This window comes from Hypanus sabinus, chromosome 13, assembly GCF_030144855.1.
Source record: "Hypanus sabinus isolate sHypSab1 chromosome 13, sHypSab1.hap1, whole genome shotgun sequence".
Taxonomy (NCBI): domain Eukaryota; kingdom Metazoa; phylum Chordata; class Chondrichthyes; order Myliobatiformes; family Dasyatidae; genus Hypanus; species Hypanus sabinus.
This window is the reverse complement of record NC_082718.1, coordinates 105,082,142-105,108,085: the sequence shown is the minus strand read 5'-3', so window position 1 is coordinate 105,108,085 and position 25,944 is coordinate 105,082,142. Positions and strand designations below refer to the sequence as shown.

The following is a 25,944-nucleotide window of genomic DNA, read 5'->3' as shown; positions in this document are numbered from 1 at the left end:
TAGTACCTTGATACCTCATCCTTAATAATTGACTCCAACATCTTCCCAACCACTGGGGTCAGACTAAACGGCCTCTCGTCTCTTTTCTGCTGCCTCTCTCCCTTCTTGAAGAGTGGAGTGACATTTGTAATTTTCCAGTCTTTCAGAATTATTCCAGAATCTATTGATTCTTGAAAGATCATTACTATTGTCTCATAACCCAAGGGTGTACACCATCTAGTCCAGGTGACTTATTTACCTTCAGACCTTTCAGTTTCCCAAGAACCTTTTCCCTGGATGTGGCAACTTCATACACTTCATGACCCCTGACATCTGGAATTTTCACCATACTTCATGTGCCTTCCACAGTGAAGACTGATAAAAAATACTTATGTTTGTCTGCCATTTTGCTATTCCCTGTTACTACATTTCCAGCATCATTTCCCAGTGGTCCGATATCCACTCTTGCCTCTCTTTTACACTATATGTATCTGAAGAAACTTTTGATTATTATTGGCTAGCTAACTTTACCTTCATCTTTACCTTCCTAATGACTTTTTTAGTTGCCATCTGTTGGCTTTTATAAGTTTCCCAATCCTCTAACTTCCCACTAATTTTTGCTCCTTTATATGCCCTCCCTTTGGCTTTTATGTTGGCTTTGACTTCTCTTGTTAGTCATGGTTATGTCATCTTGCCTTTAGAATACTTCTTCCTCTTTGGGGTGTATATATCCTGTGTCTTCCGAATTGCTTCCTGAAATTCCGACCATTGCTGCTCTACCGTCATCTCTGCCAGTGTTCTTTTCCAATCAATTCTGGCGACCTCCTCTCTCATGCTTCAGTAATTATCTAACCTTCTTCAATGTTTAAAGTTCAAAGTCAAAATTTTTATCAAAGTATGTATGCCGTATGCAACCTTGAGATTCATCTTCCTGCAGGCGCCCACAAATTAGCGCAGAATAATGGAGCTGAGCACAGGTTGATTTTCTGCTCTTGCACCTCGATGCAACATCCGTCCCCAGTGTTGGCCGCCCTGGTGATGGCTGTACCAACATTCCTGAGAGTTTGCCGAATCCTTCAGGGGATTGTAAAACCGCTAGTTCATTTGGATGGTTCAAAAGTACATTTTTTTTAAGGTTCATTTTAGTTGGGAATAATATTGCGATAATATTTAGCCATTGTAGAGTATAATGGCTAAATATATAGAATTGCCATTGTTCTTGCAAACAAGCCTTCCTGGATGGGACACATTTCTGTAATCTGGAGATGCTGCTTCTTCAAACATTGCCGTTATAACAACACAAGTTCACCTTGATTTGAATTGAACAGCTTCACATGCTAATTTCCAGTGACATGCAGGAGTGCTGCTGATTGAATCACAAATGACGGAACAATAAAAGCAAATTGCACTCAAGTGCAGTATTTTCAACATTTCTAGTGCCCACCAAGGACTTGGGAGACTCAGTGAAAGCCATTTCTGTTAATAATTTGCTGAATGTGGAAATAAATAAACAAGAAAATCTTCATGCCTCATTTGGAAATATAGCTGTGTATACTGGTTTTTGTGAGATGTCGACATTGATACCAGAGATATGATACATTAAAAATATTTGCCATCTGTTTCAAAACAACGATGGATATAAAAAGTGGGCTTGTGCCAAAGTCAAACAGAATATCAGATTGCATCTGTCTAATTGACAATATGTCATATCTCCTTTCTTCATGTAATTGAATTGAACTCCTAAGACAGAAAGCAATATTTTTAACAATGACCAAGTCTTAGAAATTATTATTGTTCTCTTTGTTACTGTTGTAGGACAGATTGGAGTAACTTTTGCACCAAACGCACATGATAAGATATATAAAGTTATAACTGGGATAAATAGGGTAAGCAGCAGGAATCCTTTTCGCATGTAAAGTGTATCTAAAACAAAAAAAAAGGTTTAAACACAAGAAAGTCTGCAAATGCTGGAAATCCAAAGCAACACATACAGAATGCTGGAGGATCTCAGCAGGTCAGGCAGCATCCCTGGAAATGAATAAAGAAACAACGATTCTGGCTGAGACCTTTCTTCAGGACTGAGAAGGAAGGGAGGAGACACGAGAATGAAAAGGTGGGGGGGGGGAAGGAGGCTAGCTGGAAGGTGAAATGTGGGAAAGGTCAAGGGCTGGAGAATAAGGAATCTGATAGAAGGAGAAGGGGGTGGACTGTAGGAGAAAGGGAAGGTGGAGGTGGCCCAGGGGAAAAAGAGTTAAAAAACATAAAATGCTGGCAGAACTCAGCAGGCCAGACAGCATCTATGGGAGGAGGTAATAACGATGTTTTGGGCCAAAACCCTTCATCAGGAGTTAAGCTGGGATGTGAGCTGAAATGTATTTACTTAGAGAATGGTTAGTATCTGTAACAGGCTGCCAGAAGAGGTGTGGGATCATTGACAATTATGTTTTAAAGATGTTTCATTGGGTGGTCGAATAGAAGGAGTTGAATTTAATGTGGGCACATGCATTTGGTGTGGATGGGCAAAAAGGGTTAGCACCAATATGATGGGTCAAAGGCCCAACTCTGACCAGTATGACTGTAGGCGTTTCTAAGTCTCTGTGTATCTCCTTCATTCATGTTAGATACTTGGGAGGAAGTAGTCAAAACAATAAATCAATAGTCTGTTCATTGGTGCTCAGGCTTGGGCCAGCCAACTCAGACCTCAGTTATTAGGTGAGTTAATAACATCTTACATGTAGTCTCCCTGTGGGTGTCAATTCACCGAGAACTTCCCAACAGACATCACCTAAGAATGGCTGCTAACCCTTAAACAGCCCAAAGAACTGGAAAACAAAGAAATAGCAAAAATTGTCAACTAAAGTTCTCTTCCAAGGCCAGCCAAGAGAATTGGTTCAGTCTTATCTGTCTATCAATTTAATCCCGAGAGTTAATCCAGATAAGTGTGAAGGCTTGAAGAAGAAGATGAGAGTGATGTGAACAAAGTCACCGGAGAGACACTGAACCTTGTTCATATAGAAATGTTTTATTTAGCAAGAACAAGAAACAGTCATCATATTGAGACACTCTTGGCAGAAGAGGCCAGCTCAACCCAATACTACATGACTTTTTAATGCTAAAGATCAATGGTAACAGCAGGACAATTCTATAGTATCTACAATGCTTCCTTTGAATTACATATAGATTCAAACATCTCCTTCTTCGCTCCCAGATTCCAGACACCCAAATTGAATGCTAATTCCCATCGACTCTTGGCCACATTCATACATATGCAGGTTTCTGTGGTCTAATTACTCTGAGCTGTGTTTTAAATTCAATCTGCAATTCACATTCAAATCTGAAGATCACTTGCTGGTGAAGTTAATATTTGGCATATACCCTAACTCCAGAAACAGAGAGCACAGAAGAATGGCACTTTTGCCTCTCATGAATTTAATTTTGTTGACTCCAACCCTGACTCCTTTAACAACAGCTTTTATCACTGGGCACAAACACAAGAGATTCTGCAGATGATGGAAATTCAGAATAACACACATACCAAGATGATGGAAGAACTTGGCAAGTTAGGGAACATCTATGGAAAGAGTAAACAATTGATGTTGCGGGACAGGACTCTGATGAAAAGTGTTTGTGTTTCCACCCACAGAACTGCTGCTTTATCGCACCATTCTCTATAAACTTCAGAAACTGTTGTGTGTAAAAATTGACCATTTCTACATCCTTTTATTCATTGAGTTGCTGCCACATGATTGGCTGATCAGTTATCTGCATTAACAAGCAGGTGCTCCGGTGTACCTAAAGTGGCCTCTGAGTGTAATTACTCATTTTAAAAATTTGAAATAATAAATTCACTTTAAACACATTTAATTGATATAATTTAAACATATTAAAGTTCAATAAAATAACGTTTTTGAAAATACACTTATCTTCACTTACCTTTTCATTGAAGGCCAGCAATCCCTTGAGAATGGACCTTTACCAGATATGACACAGATGAATTTAAGGGGCCAGATATAAAGGGTATCTGATTCCTTAGCTCTTCACATTCTGATATTGGAATTGAAAGTTATTTATAATTGTCACTTATTATTTGTTATTATTATCATTTATTATTGTCATTATTGTTATTTATTATTGTGAGATACTTTTGCAAGCCATCCTTAGAGATAACTTCAAAACATTTGTACATTGAGGTTGTACGAGGGAAGAGCAAGAACAGAGTACAGAATATAGATGCTCCTGAGTCTAAGAGCTGAGCGTGAGGTCAGATGTATCTGTGCCTCACAAGCAGCATATTCCATATTCTATAGTCACTGAAGTTCTGAATGCATTGATGTGAACGCTGCAGCTCCCAGGCAGTTCTCTATGGAAATTCTGGCTATTTGTCAACCCTTATGAATAGTCCACTGAAACAAGGATAATGGGATAGAAGTAAAAGTATCCTTCTGCAGAAGCAGCTTAACCCTAATCGTCGCCCTGATCAGCTGTGTGACTTCGAGAGAATACTCACATCTAACTTCAAATGGCTAAAACTGAAACCAGGATGAACTTCTCCAGAAACTTATCAGAACATTATGGAGGAAAACGTACAGAATATTCTGCACTGTGACGCTGTCCCTGTGTGTTCTGCTGCAGAATAATGCTGTACTTTATGCTCCTGCAGACACCATACAAGAATTACAGGTGTACAGCTAAATGCTACCATAAGGACAATGGAGGAACGGTGACAGGGACCTTCAAATGCACTTCAATGCAGCAACTACCAAGTCTCATCCAGTCTCCTGCCATTTCTGTGAGGTGAAACAAACCACAATGACATTAACCTCTCAAGAAGTTGGCAGAACTACCAGAAAAGATTTTCACCAGTCAGACAACATCCACAAATCCACTATCCAAGCAGACAGGACTGTGGGACTCATCAGTTCTGGGAACAAATACTTATCGTCCATCTGACAGGAGAGGTCTCTGGCTTCGACCTCCCTATTGCATATCTACAATAGAATCTGCAGAGACTATGACCTTTATCATCTTGAAAGACAAGGGCAGTCGGCTCAAAGTTACACTTTCACCAGCTAATCAGGCAGGGTCCTGTTTTAGACAGATATTGTCATTGTCTCAGTGTTGCTCAGTTTAAAACCAATAGGGCCTTCCTCACATTGAGTAGTACATGAGTTCAACAAGGTTACTCACAACCGCCCGCTCATGATTGATAATATACGCTGGCCATGCCAAACCCACTGTAAGTGAATTAAAAAAAAAACAAGCCTTGAAAATGGAATTGAAGAAATGGACTAGCTCAGTTTTATAAAATGTGTCAAAGTATGTTAGTATGCAAATTGCAACCTCCTGGCCCTATTTCAATGTTTAGTTGCAACCCTTTCATGTTTTCTACTCTCACATTTTCTTGCAATGTTGACATGTAACAATAACTTTACAACTAGATTTCAGTTGAAATATGGAACCCAACAAAGCAAATGTATTTTTACATTGAACTCTCCAAGACCAAAGCAATAGCTTTTTGAAAGCTTATTGAGAGTAGGATCTGTACAGTGTGGACAATAACACCGGTCTTGCCGGTGATATCCTTACCTGAGATAAATTAGAGGTATCACTTCTGGAATTTTCCTCACCTTAGACTTTGGGGAATGTTCAATTCTTGGATTTGATTCTGAAGGGAAAGGAACATTGACCCAGTTCAGTATCTTTTGTGATTTTGGATTTCCTGATGTTTTTTTCTGACAAGAATGGATTTGAAAGTACATAACACAAATTTTTTGAGGCTCATCATTATCTTAAGAAGTCTAATGTGCAGCGATGAAATCTGCTGTGTTTTTAATATTTCAGTAATGTTGCAAGTATATAATTTAATTAAGCATTCGTGTTCATTTAAATAATTCACTACAGGTTATATGTAAAATATGTGAATGGCATATGCCATGAAGCTACCACATGATATGGTGCATGCCTTACTTAAAGTAAAATGAAATTAACGTACTTGCTTCTTGTGGCTCCCATATTTTTTTAGTTAGCATAATGATTTCAATTGCACAAAATCCAAGTAACAAAAATTGAAATGGAAGGTCACAAGAAAGGAGTGGGAATTGGGGAAGGGCTCCCGGTAACTGGGGAAATTTGGAGAGGGTTAGAAGGGGAATCACTAAAAGGAACCGGGAAGTAGAGATAGTGGATAAAGTTAGAAGCATTAGTACCTCATAATAAAGGCCTGAACATCAATATTACAGCAAAGGAGAGGAGCTTCAACATCAGTATCATTTCCAAAGGCTCACCCTTTTGTTCCACTCCTAAAGAGGAACCTCAACAGCAGGTCTCATCATCAGGAGCAACTCCACACTAAGTGCTGGAGGAACCCAACAGGTCAAGCAGCATCTACGGAAGGGATACACAGTCAATATTTCAGGCCAGGTCCCTTCATCAGAACTGGAAAGGATGGGGACCGAAGCCAGTTGCAGGGAGGGAAAGGAGTACAAGCTTGCAGGTGATAGGTGAGACCAGGTGAGGAGGAAAGTGGATGGATGGGGGAGGGCAGATGAGGTAGGAAACAGGGGAGCTGATAGGTGGAAAAGGTAAAGGGCTGAAGAGGGAGGGAATTTGATAGGAGAGGACAGTGGACCATGGGAGAAAGGAAGGAGGAGGAGCACTAGAAGGAGATGATAGACGTCAGAATTAGTCTGAAGGGATGAAATCGCAACACTTATTCAGAAAAGGTTCAGTGTCTAGCATTTCCAAAGATATGTCCCAATGCCAACACCATTGTCAAGATGGGAGTTTTTTCCTAAGGATCAGTTTCTGTTCAAAGAAGTTTCACTGGAAATGCCATTAGGAGAGGAATCTCACCTTTACTTTCTCAGTAGGCTTGTCCTGCTGTCAGTACAGTCTCCTCGGAAAATGGTCTCACCATTAGGCTACTTTTCAAAGAGAGTGCTATCTCCATTAGCATCACTTTTCAAACCCTGTACTTATTCTCAACAGCATTTCTAGTGATACTAGCCTTGTCTTCATCAAGGCTTACCAAAGACTCCATTCTCTCTGTTGCTACCATCTTATTTCTCATGTACGTGAAATAACTTTCTTTAATGGCATATTATTGTTTTTTACTGGAAGTATCTTACCTCTAAACATTGTGAATGGGGGATGTCTTGTCAACAGTTGATTATGTGAGTTTTGTCAGGAGACTTCTTCCATTCTGATGATTGACTCTTTGGATAGTTCACAGTACATAGTAATTCATCATCTACAAACTATCTCTTTGAGCAGCCAGTAACCTCACAAATACCAGTGGCAATGCTTTTTATTTATTTAAAAAAACACGTAATCTACAGCATTAATTAGATGACAATATATGATTGTAGCACTGATACATCATACAGCAAAGTAAGTATCCTCCTGTGTTCATCCTTCTAAAGTGCAGTCACTTTTACTGTTTGGGACATGTAATTGCTTGAAGGTGCACATTTGAGGTAGACGCCGACTTTGTGCAATAGTTTAAAACCAACACATTATACCCCTCGTTATTTTCATTTTCATCAGAGCTGTAAAACAAGCGGTTAGCAGCCATTCTATGCTACTACACAGCTAAGATTTGTCACACCCTCTTCTGGTTTTAGATAAAACTGGTTTATATATAGAGAGTGAATGGACTGTTTCAAATTTGCAAGTAGAACTTAATACGCAAGTCATATCATGTTGCAATGTGCACTGCGTGCGTGCGTAGGTTTGTTTACACAAAGTGGACTTTGATTCAGTTGCACTCTTTTTTCTTACTTTTACTATTTCAAAGCAGCACAGTGATTTAAAAGTAACAAAAACATACATTTATGCAGTCTCCTTAAAGTGCCGAAATGTCTAAAGGCACTCCCAGGGGAGTTAACAAATAAGATGAACAGATAAGACAGGCAGGTGGAAAACTGGGCAGATTAGAATGCTGAAAGGTTCAGTGAAGGAAAGCAGGATATGGGTTCTACAGGTCCAAGATCAATGCTTGGGTTCATGGGGATGGCAGAAAGGAATAGGGCTGGTGGGTGCAGAGTTCCGGGGGGGGGGGGGGGGGGTTACAAAGTTGCAGGTAGCTAATCTTTTCATGAAGCATGGAACTGATTACAGAGTAGGGTAATGTAATGGGTGGCAGCTAACACATAATAGAAACTGTTCTACGTAGTTCACAAGCACCATCATTGGGTTGTGTTCACTTTAAGAGAAGGTGTCTGACACATTGTCGTCAGTGTAAGGTGTACTTTCGTAATGGAAGTAAAGGGCTGTGACTTTTCAAATGATTCAATGGTTTTGATAAGCAGATAAAATAAATCACATATTTAATTCATAAAATCCTACATTAGTGACCCTGAGGCTATCAGATGATTCCAGAGTTACTCAATGAAATATCAACCAGTACGGTTGCTTTGAAGCTGCTGGTGTTTTGGGAGCAGCATGCTACCACGCAATTTGCACAGGCGGAAGTCCAGATCACGTTGCGAGAAATCAATACGAACAATACCAAATTTTACTTCATTGTATCATCACTAAGTAGTTCTACTGCAGCCAGAGTGGTGAGTCTACTAGAAGACCCGCCTGCACACGATATATATGTCACTCTGAAAACTCACCTTTTATAGACTTTTGGACTGTCTGAGTCTGAGCGAGCAAAACAGTTGCTCTCCCTGCCCAGCCTGGTTGACACTAGGCCTTCAGAACTAATGGACCACATGCTATCTCTCCTGGGCAATCTGTTTTATTTTTAAAGAACTCTTTATGGAACAAATGCCTGATCAAGTTCATATAGCCTTCCCTAAAACAGCAACTGTTGTGTCTGTACAACTACATATCAAATAAAAAAATGCACACACTCAGATGTGGTTAACTTGTATATTCACTTTGCAGAGGCAGCATAAAATCAATATGCATGCGTAAAGTTATCAGTCAATAATTAGTGCTAAGGGGAGTCATTGCGCTAAAAGAAATGTATTCATACATTACACTTCCTCCCCCTTAGATTAAAGTAACATAAAAACTGTACATGTAACAAAACATTCAATTTACCTTTAACAAACCATATTCAAATAATCATGGTTTCACAGTAACAGTCCCTAATTAACTTTGCTATACTAAAGATCCAGTCTTTTGGTGGCACTCTGTTTCTTTCAGGACAGCATCTTTGGACCTGAGAAGTGCCATTAGGTTTAGCAATTGTCTTGTCAAAGACAACTTCCTCTATTGCAGTGTCACATTACTGTCAGTGACATGATATATCACTGAGAGGTAAGTTCGGTGGCTGTAATGTGTCAGTTGATTCAGGTGTGTTCCTCGGTTGAGCATCCAGTATCTGGTTCACATGATGTCTCCGTGTCTGATCTCCAACATCCACTGTGTACGCCAGTGGTCCATTTCTTGTAGCTATCTGACTGGGTGTCCTCTTGTCTTCTCAGTAATCTTGCACTGGACTTCCTATCGAACCTCAAAGTTCTTTGCTGATTTACTTGGAAATTGGCTGAACTGCTTATTCTGCATTTTTCTCCATAGATCTAGTTTAAGGAGGTCTATGTGAGATCTGAAATTCCTGTTCATTAAAAGCATTGCAGGTGTTTGATTTGTCATCACATGAACAGAGTTATGATACACAAAAAGGAAGTTGTCCAGCTTGTGCTGTAGAGAAATGTTCTCCTTGTCCATTGCTTTAATGAACTTCTTGAAGGTTTAGATAAACCTTTCAGATAACCCTTTCATTGCTGGGTGGTGAGGAGCTGACTTGAAATGTTTGATACCATTTTTCTTCATGAATAATCTGAACTCTTCTGACATGCATTGTTGTCCATTGTCTCTCACAATTTGTTCAGGTAAGCCATTTCTGGAGTATATAGTCCTCAGAGTGGAAATACTCTTTTCTGAGATGGTTGACTTCATTGGTATAACCTCTGACCACTGCGAATGAGCATCCACAGCAATCAGGAACATGGAGTCCATGAATGGCCCAGCAAAGTCAATATGCATTCATTGCCATGGTGATGACAGTCACTCCCACGGGTGCCTCAATGCCCGTAGGGGTGCATTTTGAACCTTGTGCCATTCTGAACAACTTTTGGTCAAGTCTTCAATCTGTCCATCTATTTCTGGCCACTGCACGTAGCTCCGGTAGAGACTTTTCCATCTTGACTGTACCTAGGTGTCCTTCATGCAGATTTTCTAACACTCTGGTGCACAGTTTAGAGGGAACCATAACATGAGATCCACACATCAGTGTTCTTTGACGATCAGACAGTTGGTCACATCTCACTGACAATTCTGGGAACAAAGGATTACCATGAGCTGGCCATCCTTGTATGGTGATATCACAGACCTTTGACAATGTCTGGTCATTCCTTGTTTCTCTTTGTATTTCAGAATTTGTTACCAACAACTGGTCGGTCCATCAAGCTGTGTGGAACACCTCAGCTAGATCACAGAATGAAGACTTTTCTTCCTTAGTTGACAATGGTGAAAGACGTGACAAGCCATCAGCATTGCTGTATTGTTTGGTGGCTTTGAACTCTATGTCATAAGAGTGGGCTCCTAGGAATAGTGCCCAACATTGCAACTGGGTAGTTGTCATCACTGAGATTTATGTCCTGGGATTGAAAATCGACGCAAGGGGCTGGTGGTCAGTCGCTAGAGGAAACTTTTATCTGTAGAGGTAGTGGTGGAACTTCTTTATTCCCCTTACTAGACTAATGGCTTCTTGGTCGATCTGTGCATAGTTACATTCTGCGCTCTTCAGTGATCTTGAAGCAAATGCAATTGGACATTCAGATCCATCTTTCATAATGTGTGACAAAACAGTACCAGTGTCATAAGGGGATGCATCACACACCAGTCTGATGGGCAGAGATTGGTTATAACGGGTGAGCAATTCATCTGATGTTATTAGTCTGTTTGTTTCTTTGAATGGTCTTTTACATCTTTCTGACCATTCCCACTTTGCTCCTGTCTGCAACAGTGCGTTCAATGGGTACAGCACTTGTAGCCCTGTTTGGGAGAAACCGGTGGTAGTAGCTTACAAGGCCCAAGTATGGTCTGAGTTGTGACACGTTTTCAGTTTGTGTGCCTACAGCACTGCTTCAGTCTTCTCTGGTGACTTATGTTAGCCATGTTTGTCAATGACATGTCCACATTTTTGAAAAACCCACATCGGTCTCTATTTGTGCACAAACCTTACACACTCAGCCTGGTAAGCACTTTGCCAATATTTTGGAGGTACTCTTCATCATTCTTGCCAGTCACGATGATGTCATCAAGGTAACATTGTGTTCCTGGGATAACTTGGTCCATATCCAGCTCCACGTTTGGCATCACCCATTGATTATAAGGCAGGGGGCAATGGACTTTCACTGGAGGCCGTCAACAGCAGCAGGATCTGGACTTATGGGACATGGTGCCTGCTTCCGTGCCCGATGCTACAAATGGGACCATGTTGCTAGACCTCTGCTTGGTGCAGATTTCCTGCAGGCCAAAGGACTGTTAGTAGATCTTAAGAGCTGCTGGCTTACGGGTGAAAAGTACTTTGGGTTGGTACCATGTACCTCCAGTAAGTTCCCCACGATGATTCTGTCTAGTACATGCTCTCACAAATGTAAATTCACTCACCTGCTGGGCAAATTCCCACACCTCACCAAGCCCACATTGTCTAGTACTGTCACAAAGCATGGGATCGAGCAACACGTTTCCACAACTGGCTCGCGGGTCCATGCCTGTACATGCAGACTATACTCAGGAAAGTTGGCCAGCGTAAAGGCTGAGTTTGTTAACATGAAAATGTTTGGTATTGTAACAGGTTGAATTTTCCTTGGGCTTCATCCTTCCACATAGTCCTTAAGCCTGATAGTGGCTGCCGTCCATACAGAGATTACCGCCGCCTTAACGAGACCACCACTGATCATTACCTGACCCCACATACTCAAGACTCTTCAGCAAGATGAGCCAAAAAGAGTAAGTTTTCTAAAAGGGATTTAGTCAGGGCTACTGTCAGATGCCTGTGCACACTGAGGTTGTTCCCAAAACTGCTCTCATAATCCTGGTTTGGCCAAATGAGGTTCTGTGCATGCCGTTTAGGCTGAAAAATGCAGCACAGACTTTCCTGCAGCTAATGGTCTCTGTGCTAAAAGGCTTTGATTTTCTTTTTGTTTATCTGGACAACATGCTTGTAGCCAGTGCATTCAAAACTGAACACTAATCTCATGTCTGCACACTTTTCACATACCTAAGACAACAGGGGCCGATTACAGAGTCTACTATTGACTTTCTCAGCCACCACATCACCACGGAAAATGCACCCCCCCGCCATCAAAAATTGTGGCTTTTGTGGACTTCCTGCTGCCCTGCACTACCAAAGCACTGCAAGAGTTTTTAGGTGTGGTGAATTTCTGTCACCATTTCATTCCACGAGCTGCTGAACTTATGCTCCCCTTGTATAGTGCCCTTAAGGGCATGCCTGAGTGGTGCAGACACAACCAGAGCATTTGACAACACCAAACGAGCTCCTTCAAACGCAACCCTACTGGCGCACCTGCTTCCCGACACACCCATAGCTATTTCTACTGATGCCTCAGGCTATGCTGTGGGTGTTGTGCACAAACAGTTGCTTGGTAGGAGACGTGTGGCAGCCACCTGCCTTCTTCAGCTAGCAGCCTACCACTTCTGCCCCTCAAGAGGAAGGACAGCACGTTTGACTGCGAGCTTCTTGGTCACTATCTGGCCACCCGCCATTTTTGTTTTCTACTGGAGGGTTGGTGTTTGTGTACGCGGTGGCCAAAGCGTCAGAGCCTCAGTCTGCACAGCAGCCAGGTCATTTTGGAATTCAGAACTGACATACAGCGCAACAAAGTGAAAATGATGCTGTGGCTGATTGCCTCTCGTGGCCCACCGTCAATGCCATACAGACCGGAGTGACCAAGCCGACCAGTGGTTCAGGCTTACACGATAGCAGTCACGGGCCTGTGTTTGGCTCATATCAAGTTCAGGGGTTTCTGTCCTGTGCAATGTCTTAAACGGTTGTCCTTGCCACATAGTGCCTGCAAACTGGAGGCATCCTGTTTATAACTCCATTCGCAATCTCTCCCTTCCGGGCGTGGAAGGCTTTATAGAAACCGGTTGCTTTGAAGTTTTTGAGGCATGGTCTGAGGGAGGACATGCAAGACTGGAGTGCAACCTGTGTTGTGCGTCAGTGGGCAAAAATTAACCATTACGTTCAGCCATCACCTTTTGAAGTTCCTGAGTGACTATGTCAATGTGAACCTGGCTGGTCCTGCGGTTTCATGCATCACTGAACCAAGGTGGACTGTAACACCCGGTGGCCAGAGGTTGTCCCTCCAGTGCTGACAATGGCTGCAGACATGGCTCGGGCATTCATCAACACCTGGGTTACTTGTTTTCAAAGGTCCAATTTAATGTCAGAGAACTGTATACAATGTACATCCTGAAAAGCTTTTTTTTCGCAAACTTCCATGGAAACAGAAGTGCCCCAGAAAATGAACGACAGTTAAACGTGAGAACCCCAAAGTGCCTCCCCCCAGCTCTCCCCCCGTGTGTAAGTGGCAACAAGCAACGATCCCCCCCCCAGCAAGAAAAGCATACCTGCTACCGCGCACAAGTGTGAGCTAGGCGATAGCAATGACACAGATCTTGCAGTTACCCCAAAGACTATCGCTTTCCATCTGGCATTTGACAAACCACAGGTTCTCTCTCTCCCTAATAAGAGAGAGGGAGGTGTCCCCCCATTTTCACAGCGAGTGGGAGACATAACAACAACCTGCTGGATTACAATGTTAAGAAGTCCGTTTCGTCACTTTTTACGAGCCCCGTGCCTGAAGATTGCAAAGATCTTGGGTCTTCAGGCCCACAGCGAAAGATGTTCCAGCCTCCCTGATGATACACGAGTCCCCTGAACTGCCTGTCCACAGAGCCCCGAGATCTTAGGCTTTCAAATTCGAGTAGGACTCTCAGGCCAAACCCTTGGCTTGCTGAGCAACAATGGCCTGAGAAACCCTGAGAACAGGTCCCATTCCTGCAAAGAACCGTAGTCAGCGTGTAACTCCAGGTCAGGGTCTTCAAGATAACCCTGAAAGGGAAAAATAAAGATATTAGAGATGGAAATAGATCTGTTTCCAAAGATGCAAGCAAAGGAGTCACCGTTTAGCCCCATCTTAACTCCGCTTCCTGTTTCGGCACCCCATCTGATATTTCCTCCGACCGTGATCCCCAATTCACGTCAGACCTTTGGGCCACAATGGCTCAGAACTTCATTGTTAAACTGCATCACACTGCAGTGTATCACCCACAGTCCAATGGCCTGTGCAAGTGGTTTCACCGTTCCTGAAAGGCTGCTCTGGGGGCCGCCCTGACAGATGAGTGCTGGCACGATCATCTCCTGTTTTGGAATACTAATAAAGTTTAGGGCACCATGGTAATGTAGCAGTTACAGTGATCCTGTTACAGCTTGGGATGTTCCAGAGTTCAGAGCTCAGTTTCAGTGCCATTTGTAAGGAGATTGTACCTTCTCCCCATGAAACACGTGCTTTCCCCTGGGTGCTCTGGTTTCATCCCACAGTTCAACAATGTTCCAGTTAGTTGGTTAACTGGTCATTGCAAATTGTCCTGTGATTAGGCTGATGTTGTTGGTGGGTTGTTGGGCGATACAACTCAATGAGCTGGGAGGGCTTGTTCCACATGGTATCTCAAAATAAATACATAAATAAATGACTGGGTATTAGAAGGAGTAGCTAATGGGATTGCTGAAGCCTTTGTTTTAAGTTTCCAAAATTTCTTTTGTACAAGGGAGTTTCCACTTGATTGGAAATACTATACCAAAGTCAACATGGTTTTATGAAAGGATGATTACGTCTTACCAATCTTTCAAGAAGGAACATGCTTGGGGAAGAAGTGGAACAGATGGATATAGTACATTTAGATTTTTCATAAGCCCTTTAGTAAAGTTGTCCTTCAGTCATGATTGCAATAAAAAAAATCATGGAGCAGAAGGTAACATTTTGATACGGAGAGAAGATGTGGCTAGCTAAAATAAAACAGAGAAAAAGCAAAAATAGACCTTAGCAAGTTGTATGCTACAATGATGGTTGCTGAGACCTCAATATTTTACAATTTATATACAGCACCTACAAAAACTATTCACCCACCCCCCACCCCTTGGAAGTTTTTATGTTTTACAGTTTTACAACATCGTATCACCGTGGATTTAATTTGGCTTTTTTGACACTGATCAACAGAAAAGACTATTCCGAGTCAAAGTGAAAACAAATTTCTACAAATTGGTTCAAATTTATCACAATTATTAAACACAAAATAATTGATTACATATTAACTCACTGCCTTCAAGTCAGTATTTGGAAGATGCACCTTTGGTAGCAATTACAGCCTTGAGTGTGTGTGGATAAGTCTCTATCAGCTTTGCAAAACTGAACACTACAGTTTTTCCCCATTCTTCTTTACAAAACTGCTCAAGATCTGTCAGATTGCATGGGAATCATGAGTCCTTTTCAAGTCCAGACACAAATTCACAATTGGATTGAGGTCTGGACTCTGATTTGACCACTCTAGGACATTAACTTTGATGTTTTTAAGCCATTCCTGTGTATCTTTGGCTTTATGCTTAGAGTCATTGTCTTACTGGTAAACAAATCTTCTCCCAAGTTGCAGTTATCTTTAAGATTGCATTAGGTTTTCCTCCAGGATTTCTCTATATTTTGTTGTGTTCATTCTACTCTCTACCTTCACAAACCTTCCAGGGTCTGCTGCAGTGAAGCATCCCCACAGCATAATGCATCCACCACCATGCTACATGGTAGGGATGGTGTGTTTTTGATGATGTGCTGTGAAACGGTTGATGTTTCGGGCCAAGACCCTTCGTCACAAGTCCTGATGAAGGCTCTCGACCAAAAATGTCAACTGTTCATTCGTTTTCATAGAAGCTGCATGACCTGCTGAGTTCCTCTAGCATATTGTGCATATTACACAGTAAAAATGCCACTGCATGATCCATTATAGAATGTAGGTGCAGGAAGTAATCTGGCAAAATAACATAATATTTTAAACATACCCCTGAATCATTACAGCAGTTATAACACTTCAGAAACACTTCCTACTCTAATGGGCAGTTTAGTACATTCGGAAGGTTTGGAAGTCCCACCCTGTACTTGATCTTTTAATGACCATTCCCTCTACTTCTTCTAACTGAAAGTAAATCAGTAGCCCTGTTCCAACGCAGCATTAGCCAATGAAATACAACTCGGTTGACCATTGTACCCATTGACGGAACTTGGTAATCGGATTGTTGGTGGTGAGAACAGCTGACTGGCTCTGATAACTGAATCAATATTGGACAGGAGTTGAAAATAAATATTTAAGCAGAAATAGGAAAGGGGGAGGGACTTCAAAAAATCATTTCAAAAAGAAAATGTGTTATTTTGTGGATTTCTGATGGGGGCCGGAGGGAAATAAACACTTGCTTTGCATTAAGCTTTCAGATGCAGTGTTGGTGTTTAAGGTATTCCCCTGCACTTTGTACAAGTTAACATGGGGTCCAAAGTTCAGTGGCTACACCAGCGGAGGGATAAATGTGAACCCAGGAAAATGTGCCCAGTTGAAATGTAAACAGATGAACAAGACTACGTTTATGATGACCAAAGCAGTCTACTTTCTGGTGTAGAAAATAGTATTTTTGATTATTTATTAAGTTTGGGAAGTGTGTTCTCACCTTAGGTTTTAGATCATGTGGGAAGGATTCAGTAACATCAGGGAGACCTTGATATGAGGAGGGATTAAATAAATCTGTGGGATTAGTTACAAATTCTGCTGTGGGGCAGGGGGGGAAGATGGTGACCAAATTAACAGCTCTGCAGCAGGAACTGGTGAATGCACTGGTAGGGTCTGGGATCACCAAGCAGACTCTGATTGAAGCTCTCCATGATCTCGATCCTTATCAACCTGTGAAGACCGACGAAGCCCAGGGGTCGACGATCACCAATCTGCCCAACGATGGCTGCAAGCCCGAGTTACTGCCGACCTTAGCCAACGGTCACCACTCGGCCAAACTGTCCGGCGACGAGAGCTCTGAAGACGGCGATGAAGACTATGACACCCCGACGATCTTGAAGGAACTGGACAACCTCAGCCCCGAAGAAGCGGCTCAGCAGAGATCAATAGTAGAACAACTTCTACAGTAAGGCTTCTTCCATTTGCCTCTCTTCCTTTTTTTTAAAGAGAAAAAAAAGTCAATCTAGTACCACCCAATGCCTCCCCTCAGTTAGTGCAGTCCTTTCTGTGCAACGCGTTATAAAAACCTGCCTGTCTGTATCAGGCGTTGCCACGGCTAGTTACTAATTATCCAATTGATAGTTATTTCTCTGTTCTTTTGCAAAATATAAACTAAAATAGAATAGCCATCCCTTTTTGGTTACATTTGATCATTAACTACTGATTATACAAGGCGCCCGGAAGCGTGTGACCGATATGCAAAGCCTGCTCAGATTAAAGATATTTCGCTCCCAGTTATTAATTAATGTTTGTGTGTAAATTATGTCGTTATGTCGTTATTTCATTCGCCCAACATGTAAACCACGGTAAATTTTCTCCGGGCTGCCACAGTGTGTGTGTTTGTAGAATCCCGCGAAAATATTAATTATGCTCTTTTTCATACACCACGATTATGTTTTTTTAATTTGTACCCAAACTCTGTCAGACTTAATCGAAAAAGACGTTGTGGTTGCGGCTGTTGTTGACCATATGGCTAACCTTGTCATTTTAAAGATTGCACAACAGAACAGGTTTATAACAAATATTAATCATATTAGTCAAATATATTCAAAACTGCGAACCACTGTGCAGTATGTATTGTTGAGGCGAGGCTGCTTATGGCATACGCACAATACGAACAGATGATTTTGGTTTAGAAAACTTTAAGGTGTTTTTTTTTCAAATGAGCAGACACTGTTTTAATTGGTCTCCGCTCTTTGTGGATGTTTCAGATATTTCTAAAGGCAACGTTTACTTTGGATGACATTGTAAAACAAATTAAACCAAATGTGAAGGGGAATATTTCGAGTTTAATTTTTCAGTGAGACGATATGTTGAGATGACTGTACAATGGTGATTGGGGCCGCGGGAAACGGTTAGCGAGCGAAAGCTGTATGCTAATTGGGCGGGCCATATGTTTGTTCAGTCTCGACATCAATGTAATAATCAACTCGGCTCCCACTTAAAACCAGCGAGGGTCGGGCGGTTGCTTTATCGTTTGAATGACGGGAGAACGGATGCTTTAATTAGCTAGGGCTCGATATCGCCGAGAAAGTCTCAATATGAACCAGTTCAGAGGAGCGGGAATGGAAAAGAGCGTGTGTTTTTTTTACCCCAAGGCATTTTGGACTTTGATCTAAGTTTTATCTGCCGCTCAGCATCAGCAGTTCAATAAAAAAGTAGTTCAGGGCGAGCACTGGACTAACGCCTTCATTTGTTTGAGTAAAACTGTGCCACCAAAAGTGCGCTTCTCCAAACTTTAACCTTTCTCATTTAAATGTCAGCAGTTTAAAAAAAATTATTTACAAATAATTTCTGCTCTGGTGTGATGTGTCCGATGTGTTATGTTCCTCGCTATTAAACTTGGTACTTTCAGTTCCTGCAAACTGGAGAGATAAATGTACGTTTTTCCCTCCCGGGACTTTCATCCACCCCCACCACCACTACCACCTCACTTCCCCCAGTCCTTTCTAGGCTTCTTTCGAAATAAATTGGAGCAACCTATGGCCGAGGCGAACTGAAATAACACCATTTTAAAATTGCAAAAGTGCTGGTGCAGTGAAGGGAGGGGGGCATTTGTTCATTCAAAATCAATCTAGTAAGAAGTGTCATACAGCACAGAAAGACACCCTTGGGTTCACCGATGTCTGTGTCAACCATAGATATCCATAATACCAAGTTACTTTACCAGCCAGCGCACTATCCCTAGTGCTCCGTGCCTCCATGATTCATGTGCTTGCCTAGATATTTCTTAAATATTAGTATTATCTCATACAGAAACAGGACCTTCAGCCCATTCAGTCCACAATGACCACCAATCACTCACTTATTCTCATTTTCATGTTTGTGAGACATTACTTGCCCTGAGTTGGCACGTGGCTAAGTGGTTAAGGCGTTCGTCTAGTGATCTGAAGGTCGCTAGTTCGAGCCTTGGCTGAGGCTGCGTGTGTGACCCTGAGCAAGGCACTTAACCACACATTGCTCTGCGACGACACCAGTGCCAAGCTGTATGGGTCCTAATACCCTTCCCTTGGACAACATCGGTGGTGTGGAGAGGGGAGACTTGCAGCTTGGGCAACTGCCAGTCTTCCATAATAAAAAACCTTGCCCAGGCTTGCGCCCTGGAAACTTTCCATGGTCTATCAAGATTAACGGAGGCCTACACACACTTGCCCTGCACAGGCCTTACTGACTGTCTTTAATTAGGCCATGGTTTTCCAAATAACCATTAGTGTTATTAGTGTTCCTAAGAACCCTCTCCTGTAGCTTCCTTGCCACTGGTGTGAGATTCTAGTTTCCCGGATTATCCCCACTCCCCTTCATGAATAAAGGTACAAGTCCACACGAGTGAATCTGCAGATGCTGGAAATAAATAAAAACACAAAATGCTGGCAGAACTCAACAGGCCAGACAGCATCTATGGGAGGAGGTAGTGACAACGTTTTGGCCCAAAACGTCATCCCTACCTCCTCCCATAGATACTGTCTGGCCTGCTGAGTTCTGCCAGTATTTTGTGTTTTTAAAGGTACAAGTCCATTTGTTTAATGAAACTGAAGTGATTTACCTGCTTTCCTTTTGCGATTGTTTTATCCAATTTATGAATTTGATCCCTTAACGTTTTCAAAACATTTGCTTTGTCATCTAACATCGCCTGAAGCAGTTGTGGCAGTAGCAACAGATCCAGGCCCTTGCTCAGGTAGGCAGGGCCAACCTGTCAAAGCACTTCATCACAGCAGATGTGAGTGCCACAGGGCGGTAATTGTTGAGGAAGTTTCCTCCGCTTTTCCTGCATGCCGGTGTGATTAATACCCTTTTGAAGCAGACGGAAATCTCTGACAGCAGCAATGCAAGGTTGAAGATGTCCTCCCATTGGAAATCCAAGCAACACACACAAAATGCTGGAGGAACTCAGCAGACCAGGCAGCATCTATGGAAAAGAGTATAGTCAACTGTTCACTCTTTTCCATAGAAGCTGCCTGGCCTGCTGAGTTCCTCCAGTATTTTGTGTGTGTTGCAATGTTCCCTCTAACTTCTTTTACAGCTGCACGGACCAACCACTGGTCTGAGCAGGAAATTTTTACGCAGCTCAAAAACCGTGTGGCCTTTTTTATTAACAGTATTTAAGCTGCAGGAAACAAAGGCTGTGTACGTGTGAACATTTCAATTTACTGTGTAGCCACACACTCGTGCAGTTTAGAGGAAATTGTCATTGCCAGATGCTCAGTTCACACATGTAGTGTTTTATTTTCCCTTTCAAACTGTGCATAAAAGGCATTGGGGATATTGGGGACTGAAGCGTACAGCCATTTATGATGATAGGTTTTACCTTATAGAACATAATGGCCTGCAAACCCTGCTGGAGCTGACAAACGTCCAGTTGTGTGTCTAACTTAACTTAAAATTGCTTTTTCGCTCTAACAATGGTCTTCTGAAAGTCATACCTGAACTTCTTGTAAGGTTTTGGATCACCAGTCTTGAACTTTATGGACCTAGCCCTCAGGAGAAGTCCTGATTCATCCAGAGCTTCTCATTTGGATATGTCCAGTATGTTCTTGAAGGTGTGCACTCTTTCACTGAGGTCTTGATGAAGTCAGTGGCGATTGTGGCCTATTCATTCAGTTCCAAAGATTAATGCCCAAATACAATCCATTCCAACAATTCAAAGCTGTCCAGTAATACTTCTTTATCTCCATGAAGAAGGAATCTTAATAGGATAGGGCAGTGGACCATGGAAGAAAGTGAAGGAGAAGGGGAATCAGAGGGAGTTGAGCATAAGAAAATGGGTGAGAGGGTAACCAGAATGGGGAATGGGAAGTGAAAGTTGGGGAGGGGGAAATGATCAAAAGTGAGGGAAATCAATGTTCACACCATCAGGTTGGAGGCTACCCAGATGGAACATGAGGTGTTGCTCCTCGAACCCGAGTTTGGCAGTTGAGGAGGCCATGGACTGACATGTCAGAATGGGAGTGGGAAGTCAAATTGAAATGGGTAGCCACCAGGAAATCCTGCACGTCAGACAGAAGGAAGGTACCTGAGACGTTCAAGAACTTCTCAGATAGGCACATGAACATACAGAGAATGGAGGGATATAGACATTGTGTCTGCAAAAGGGATTAGTTTAGTTAGCTACTAATGATTAGTTTAATTAGTTCAGCACAACATCATGTGCAGAAGGGACTGCTCCTATGTTCTATATTCTAGTATTCTCCCCACATTGCCATTGACTCTCCCAGCTTCCATCATTCACCTGCACACTTGGGACAATTTACCGGGGCTATTTAACCTATAATGTTTGGGATGTGGGAGGAAAACAGATCACCCATGGGAAATCCATGTGGTTACAGAGAGAATGTACAGACTCCACATGACGTCTGGAGGTTAGGACTGAACCTGGTTCTCCGTCAAGGGGAGGTAGAGGACTAGCTACTAGTTGTGCTATTGTGAGGGTCTACTACCTCCACTGCCAAAGAACATTCTGCGTGGTGGATATGATGCTAGAAACAAGTTTAAAGTTCAAAGTAAATTTAGTATCAAAGTACATAAGTGTCACGATATACAACCCTGAGATTTGTTTTCTTGTGGGAATATTCAGTAAATCCAGGAACCATAATAGAATCATTTAAAGACTGCACCTAACAGGGCGGACAAGCTACCAGTGTGCAAAAGACAACAAACTGTACAAATACAAAAGAAAGAAATAATTAAGTAATAAATATCGAGAACATGAGATGAAGAGTCCATGAAAGTGAATCCATAGTTTGTGGGAATAGTTCAGTGATAGGGCAAGTGAAGTTGAAAGAAGTTATCTCCACTGATTCAAGAGCCTAATGGCTGAGGGGTAATAACTGTTCCTGAACCTGGTAGTATGAGTACTGAGGCTCCAGTACTTTCTTCTTAACAGGTACAAACATGCTGTAGGAACTCAGCAGGTCGGGCAGCATCCATGGAAACCAGCAGTCAACGTTTCGGGCTGAGACCCTTCATCAGAACTAAAGAAGGAGGGGGCCAGGGCCCTAAAAAGAAGGTGGGGTGTGTGGGAAGGAGAAAGCTGGTAGGTGCCAGGTGAAAAACCAATCAGAGGAAAGATCAAGGGGTGGGAGAGGGGAAGCAGGGAGGGGATAGGCAGGAGAGGTGAAGAAGGAATGTAAGGGGAAAGCACTATGGGTGGTAGAAGAAGACAGAATCATGAGAGAGATGAGAGGCAGCTGGAAGAGGAGGCAGAGTGAAAGTGGGATGAGGGAAGGGAGAGGGAGGGAATTAGCAGAAGTTGGAGAATTCAATGTTCATACCAAGGGCTGGAGACTACCCAGATGGTATATGAGGTGTTGCTCCTCCAACCTGAGTTTGGCCTCATCATGGCAGTAGACGAGGCCATGTATGGACATATTCGAATGGGAATGTGAAGCAGAATTGAAGTGGGTGGCAACTGGGAGATCCTGTCTGTTGTGGCGGACGGAGCGGAGGTGCTCGATGAAGCGGTCCCCCAATCTGCATCGGGTCTCACTGATGTGGAGGAGGCCACACCGGGAACACCGGATGCAATAGATGACCCCAACAGACTCACAAGTGAGGTGTTGCCTCACCTGGAAGGACTGTTTGGGGCCCTGAATGGTGGTAAAAGAGGAGGTGTGGGGAAAGGTGTAGCCTTTACGCTTGCAGGGATAAGTACCAGGTGGGAGATCCGTGGGGAGGAACGTGTGGACCGGGCAGTCACAGAGGGAACGATCCCTGCGAAAAGCAGAGAGGGGTAGAGAGGGAAAGATGTGCTTTCCACGGATGCTGCCCAACCTGCTGAGTTCCTCCAGTGTGTTGTATGTGTTGATTTGACCACAGCATCTGCAGTGTACTTTGTGAGTACTTTTTTTCTTGACGGCAGCAGCGAGATGAGAGCATGACCTGTGTGGTGGGGGTCCCTGTTCCTGTGACAGAGCCCCATGCAGTGTGCTCAATAGAGGGGAGGGCTTTATCCATGATAGACTGGGCAGTATTCAATATTTTTAGTAGGGTTTTCTGTTCAAAGGCATTGGTGTTTCCGTACCAGGCTGTGATGCACCCCATCAATATACTCTTCACCACATGTCTATAGAAGTTTGTCAAAGTATTAGATGTCATGCTGAATCTTCACAAACTTCTAAGGAAGTCGAGGTGCAGCTGTGCTTTCTTTTTAATTGCACTTACGTGTTGAGCCCAGGACATGTCTTCTGGAATGATAAGACAGAGGAATTTAAAGTTGCTGATCCTTTGTGCCTCTGATTCCCTGATGAGAACTGGCTTATTGACTTCCAGTTTCCTCCTCCTGTAGGAGTGCTTTGTCCGGAATAACGCCACTTTTTCTTGAGTGTTGTTGGAACTGCACCCATTCAAGCAAACACGTGGTTTGTAAATATCTGAAGTACTTAGATGAACCCAACATCTGACCCAGTCTGTAACCACAGTTTTTGTATAACTGGTTTGGTTAGTTTTAGGATAATGGTGACTCAGGATGGAGTCATTGACCCCACTTGGAGTACTGTGCTCAGTTCTGCTCGCCTCACTACAGGAAGGATGTGGAAACTATAGAAAGGGTGCAGAGGAGATTTACAAGGATGTTGCCTGGATTGGGGAGCATGCCTTATGAGAATATGTTGAGTGAACCCGGCCTTTTCTCCTTGGAGTGACGGAGGATCAGAGGTGACCTGATAGAGGTGTATAAGATGATGAGAGGCATTGATCGTGTGGATAGTCAGAGGCTTTTCCCAGGGCTGAAATGGTTGCCACAAGAGGACACAGGTTTCAGTTGCTGGGGAGTAGGTACACAGGAGATGTCAGGGGTAAGTTTTTTACGCAGAGAGTGATGAGTGCATGGAATGGGCTTCCGGCAACAGTGGTGGAAGCGGATATGATAGGGTCTTTTAAGAGACTTTGGATAGGTACATGGAGCTTAGTAAAATGGAGGGCTATAGGTAAGCCTAGTAATTCCTAAGGTAGGGACATGTTCGGCACAACTTTGTGGGCTGAAGGGCTTGTGTTGTGCTGTAGGTTTTCTATGTTTCTATCTTTCTAAAAGTGTACACAATACTCCATAAATGTGCCTTAACCAAGATCTTTAAAAGATGCAACATGACTTTGAAACATTTATAATCAATTTTCCTGATCAATGGAAGTAAGGTATGCTATATGCCTTCTTTATCACCCGATCTACTTGTGTTGCCACTTTCAGGGAGTTATGGGCTTGGGTACCAAAATCTCTCAGTATACCAATACTGCTTAGGGTCCTGCCATTTACTGTATACTTCCACATATCATTTAACCTCCCAAAATGAACACTTTACACTTGCTTGGATAAAACTTCATCTACCGTTTTTACGCCCAAATGTGCAAATGGTCTCTCCAGGTGTAACCTTTGACAACCTTCTTCACTATCCACAATGCCACCAATTCTCGTGTCATCCCCAAATGTACTACTCAGCCTATTTACACTTCCATCCGAATCACTTAAATAAACTCAGTGGCCACTTTATTCTGTGCAGGAGTGGCACCCGGTGTGGTCTTCTGCTGCTGTAGTCATTCACTTCAAGGTTCAACATGTTGCGCATTCAGACGTGCTCTTCTGCACACCACTGTCATAACACATGGTTATTTAAAAAACTGTCTCCTTCCTATCCGCTGACCTCTCTGGTTAACAAGGTGTTTTTACCTGCAGAACTGCTCTCACTGGATTATATATTTTTTTGTTTTTCACACCATTCTCTGTAAACTCTAAAGAACGTTGTGTGTGAAAACCCCAAGAGATCAGCAATTTCTGAGATACTCAAACCACCCCATCTGGCACCAACAATTGTTCCACAGTCCAAGACTCTTAAATCTAATTTCTTTCTCATTCTGATGTTTGGTCTGAACTATAACTGAACTTTTTGACCACATCTGTATGCTTTTATGCATTTAGTTGCATCCACTTGATTGGCTGATTAGATATTTGAATTAATGAGCATGTGTACAGGTGTAGCTAATAAAATTGCCCCTGAGTGTACATTATAAACAACAAAGGTCCCAGCACTGATGCTTGTGGGATATCACTGGTCACAGACCTTCATTCAGAATAACATCCCTCCACCACTACTGTTGCCTTCTATGTCCAAGCCAAATTTGAACCTAATCTACTGAGTCAACTTGGATCCCATGCATCTCAGTCTTCTGGGATGATAGTCCTTGTCAAATGCCTTACTGAAGTCTGTGCAGACATTATCTCACTGCCCTACCCTCATCAATCACCTCCAACATCTCCTCAAAAAATTCAGTCAAGTTTGTATTAAGTGACTTGCCCTGCACAAACCCATGCTTTTCCAAATTTGAGTAAATCCTATCCCTAAGAATCCTCTCTAGTATCTTTCCATCCACATTCCAAAGACTATTGGTTAGGGTTGGAGAGTTGTGGAAATGATATGTTGGCACTGGATGTGTGGCAACACTTGCGGGCTGTCCTCATTGATTTGATCTGACTTTAATGACACCTTTTACTTAATTTTCAATATTTTGATGTACAGATAAAGATAATCCTTAGCAACTCTCTAATCTTCTGTGATCTCACCTGTGACAGAGAAAATGAGAAGATCTTTGTCAAGGTCCCAGCAATCTCCTCTTTTGCCTCAATAACCTGAGCACTTTTCCACCTTAATGTCCTTCAACCGATCCAACACC

The 25,944-nt window shown here is 42.5% G+C and overlaps 1 protein-coding gene across 4 annotated transcripts in view; it reads left to right on the top strand.

Annotated features, from left to right (window-relative positions):
* Window positions 1-16,186: 16,186 nt before the first annotated feature.
* The window catches only part of hnf1a (HNF1 homeobox a), a 239,282-nt gene continuing 229,524 nt past the window's right edge, over window positions 16,187-25,944 (top strand). The window contains exon 1 of one of the 4 annotated variants that reach the window (XM_059988327.1): window positions 16,187-17,194. In XM_059988327.1, the coding sequence (XP_059844310.1) occupies window positions 16,848-17,194 (347 nt within the window). In that variant the 5' untranslated portion in view covers window positions 16,187-16,847. The remainder of the gene's footprint in view (window positions 17,195-25,944) is intronic. The other 3 variants (XM_059988328.1, XM_059988329.1, XM_059988326.1) reach the window with 3 other exon arrangements.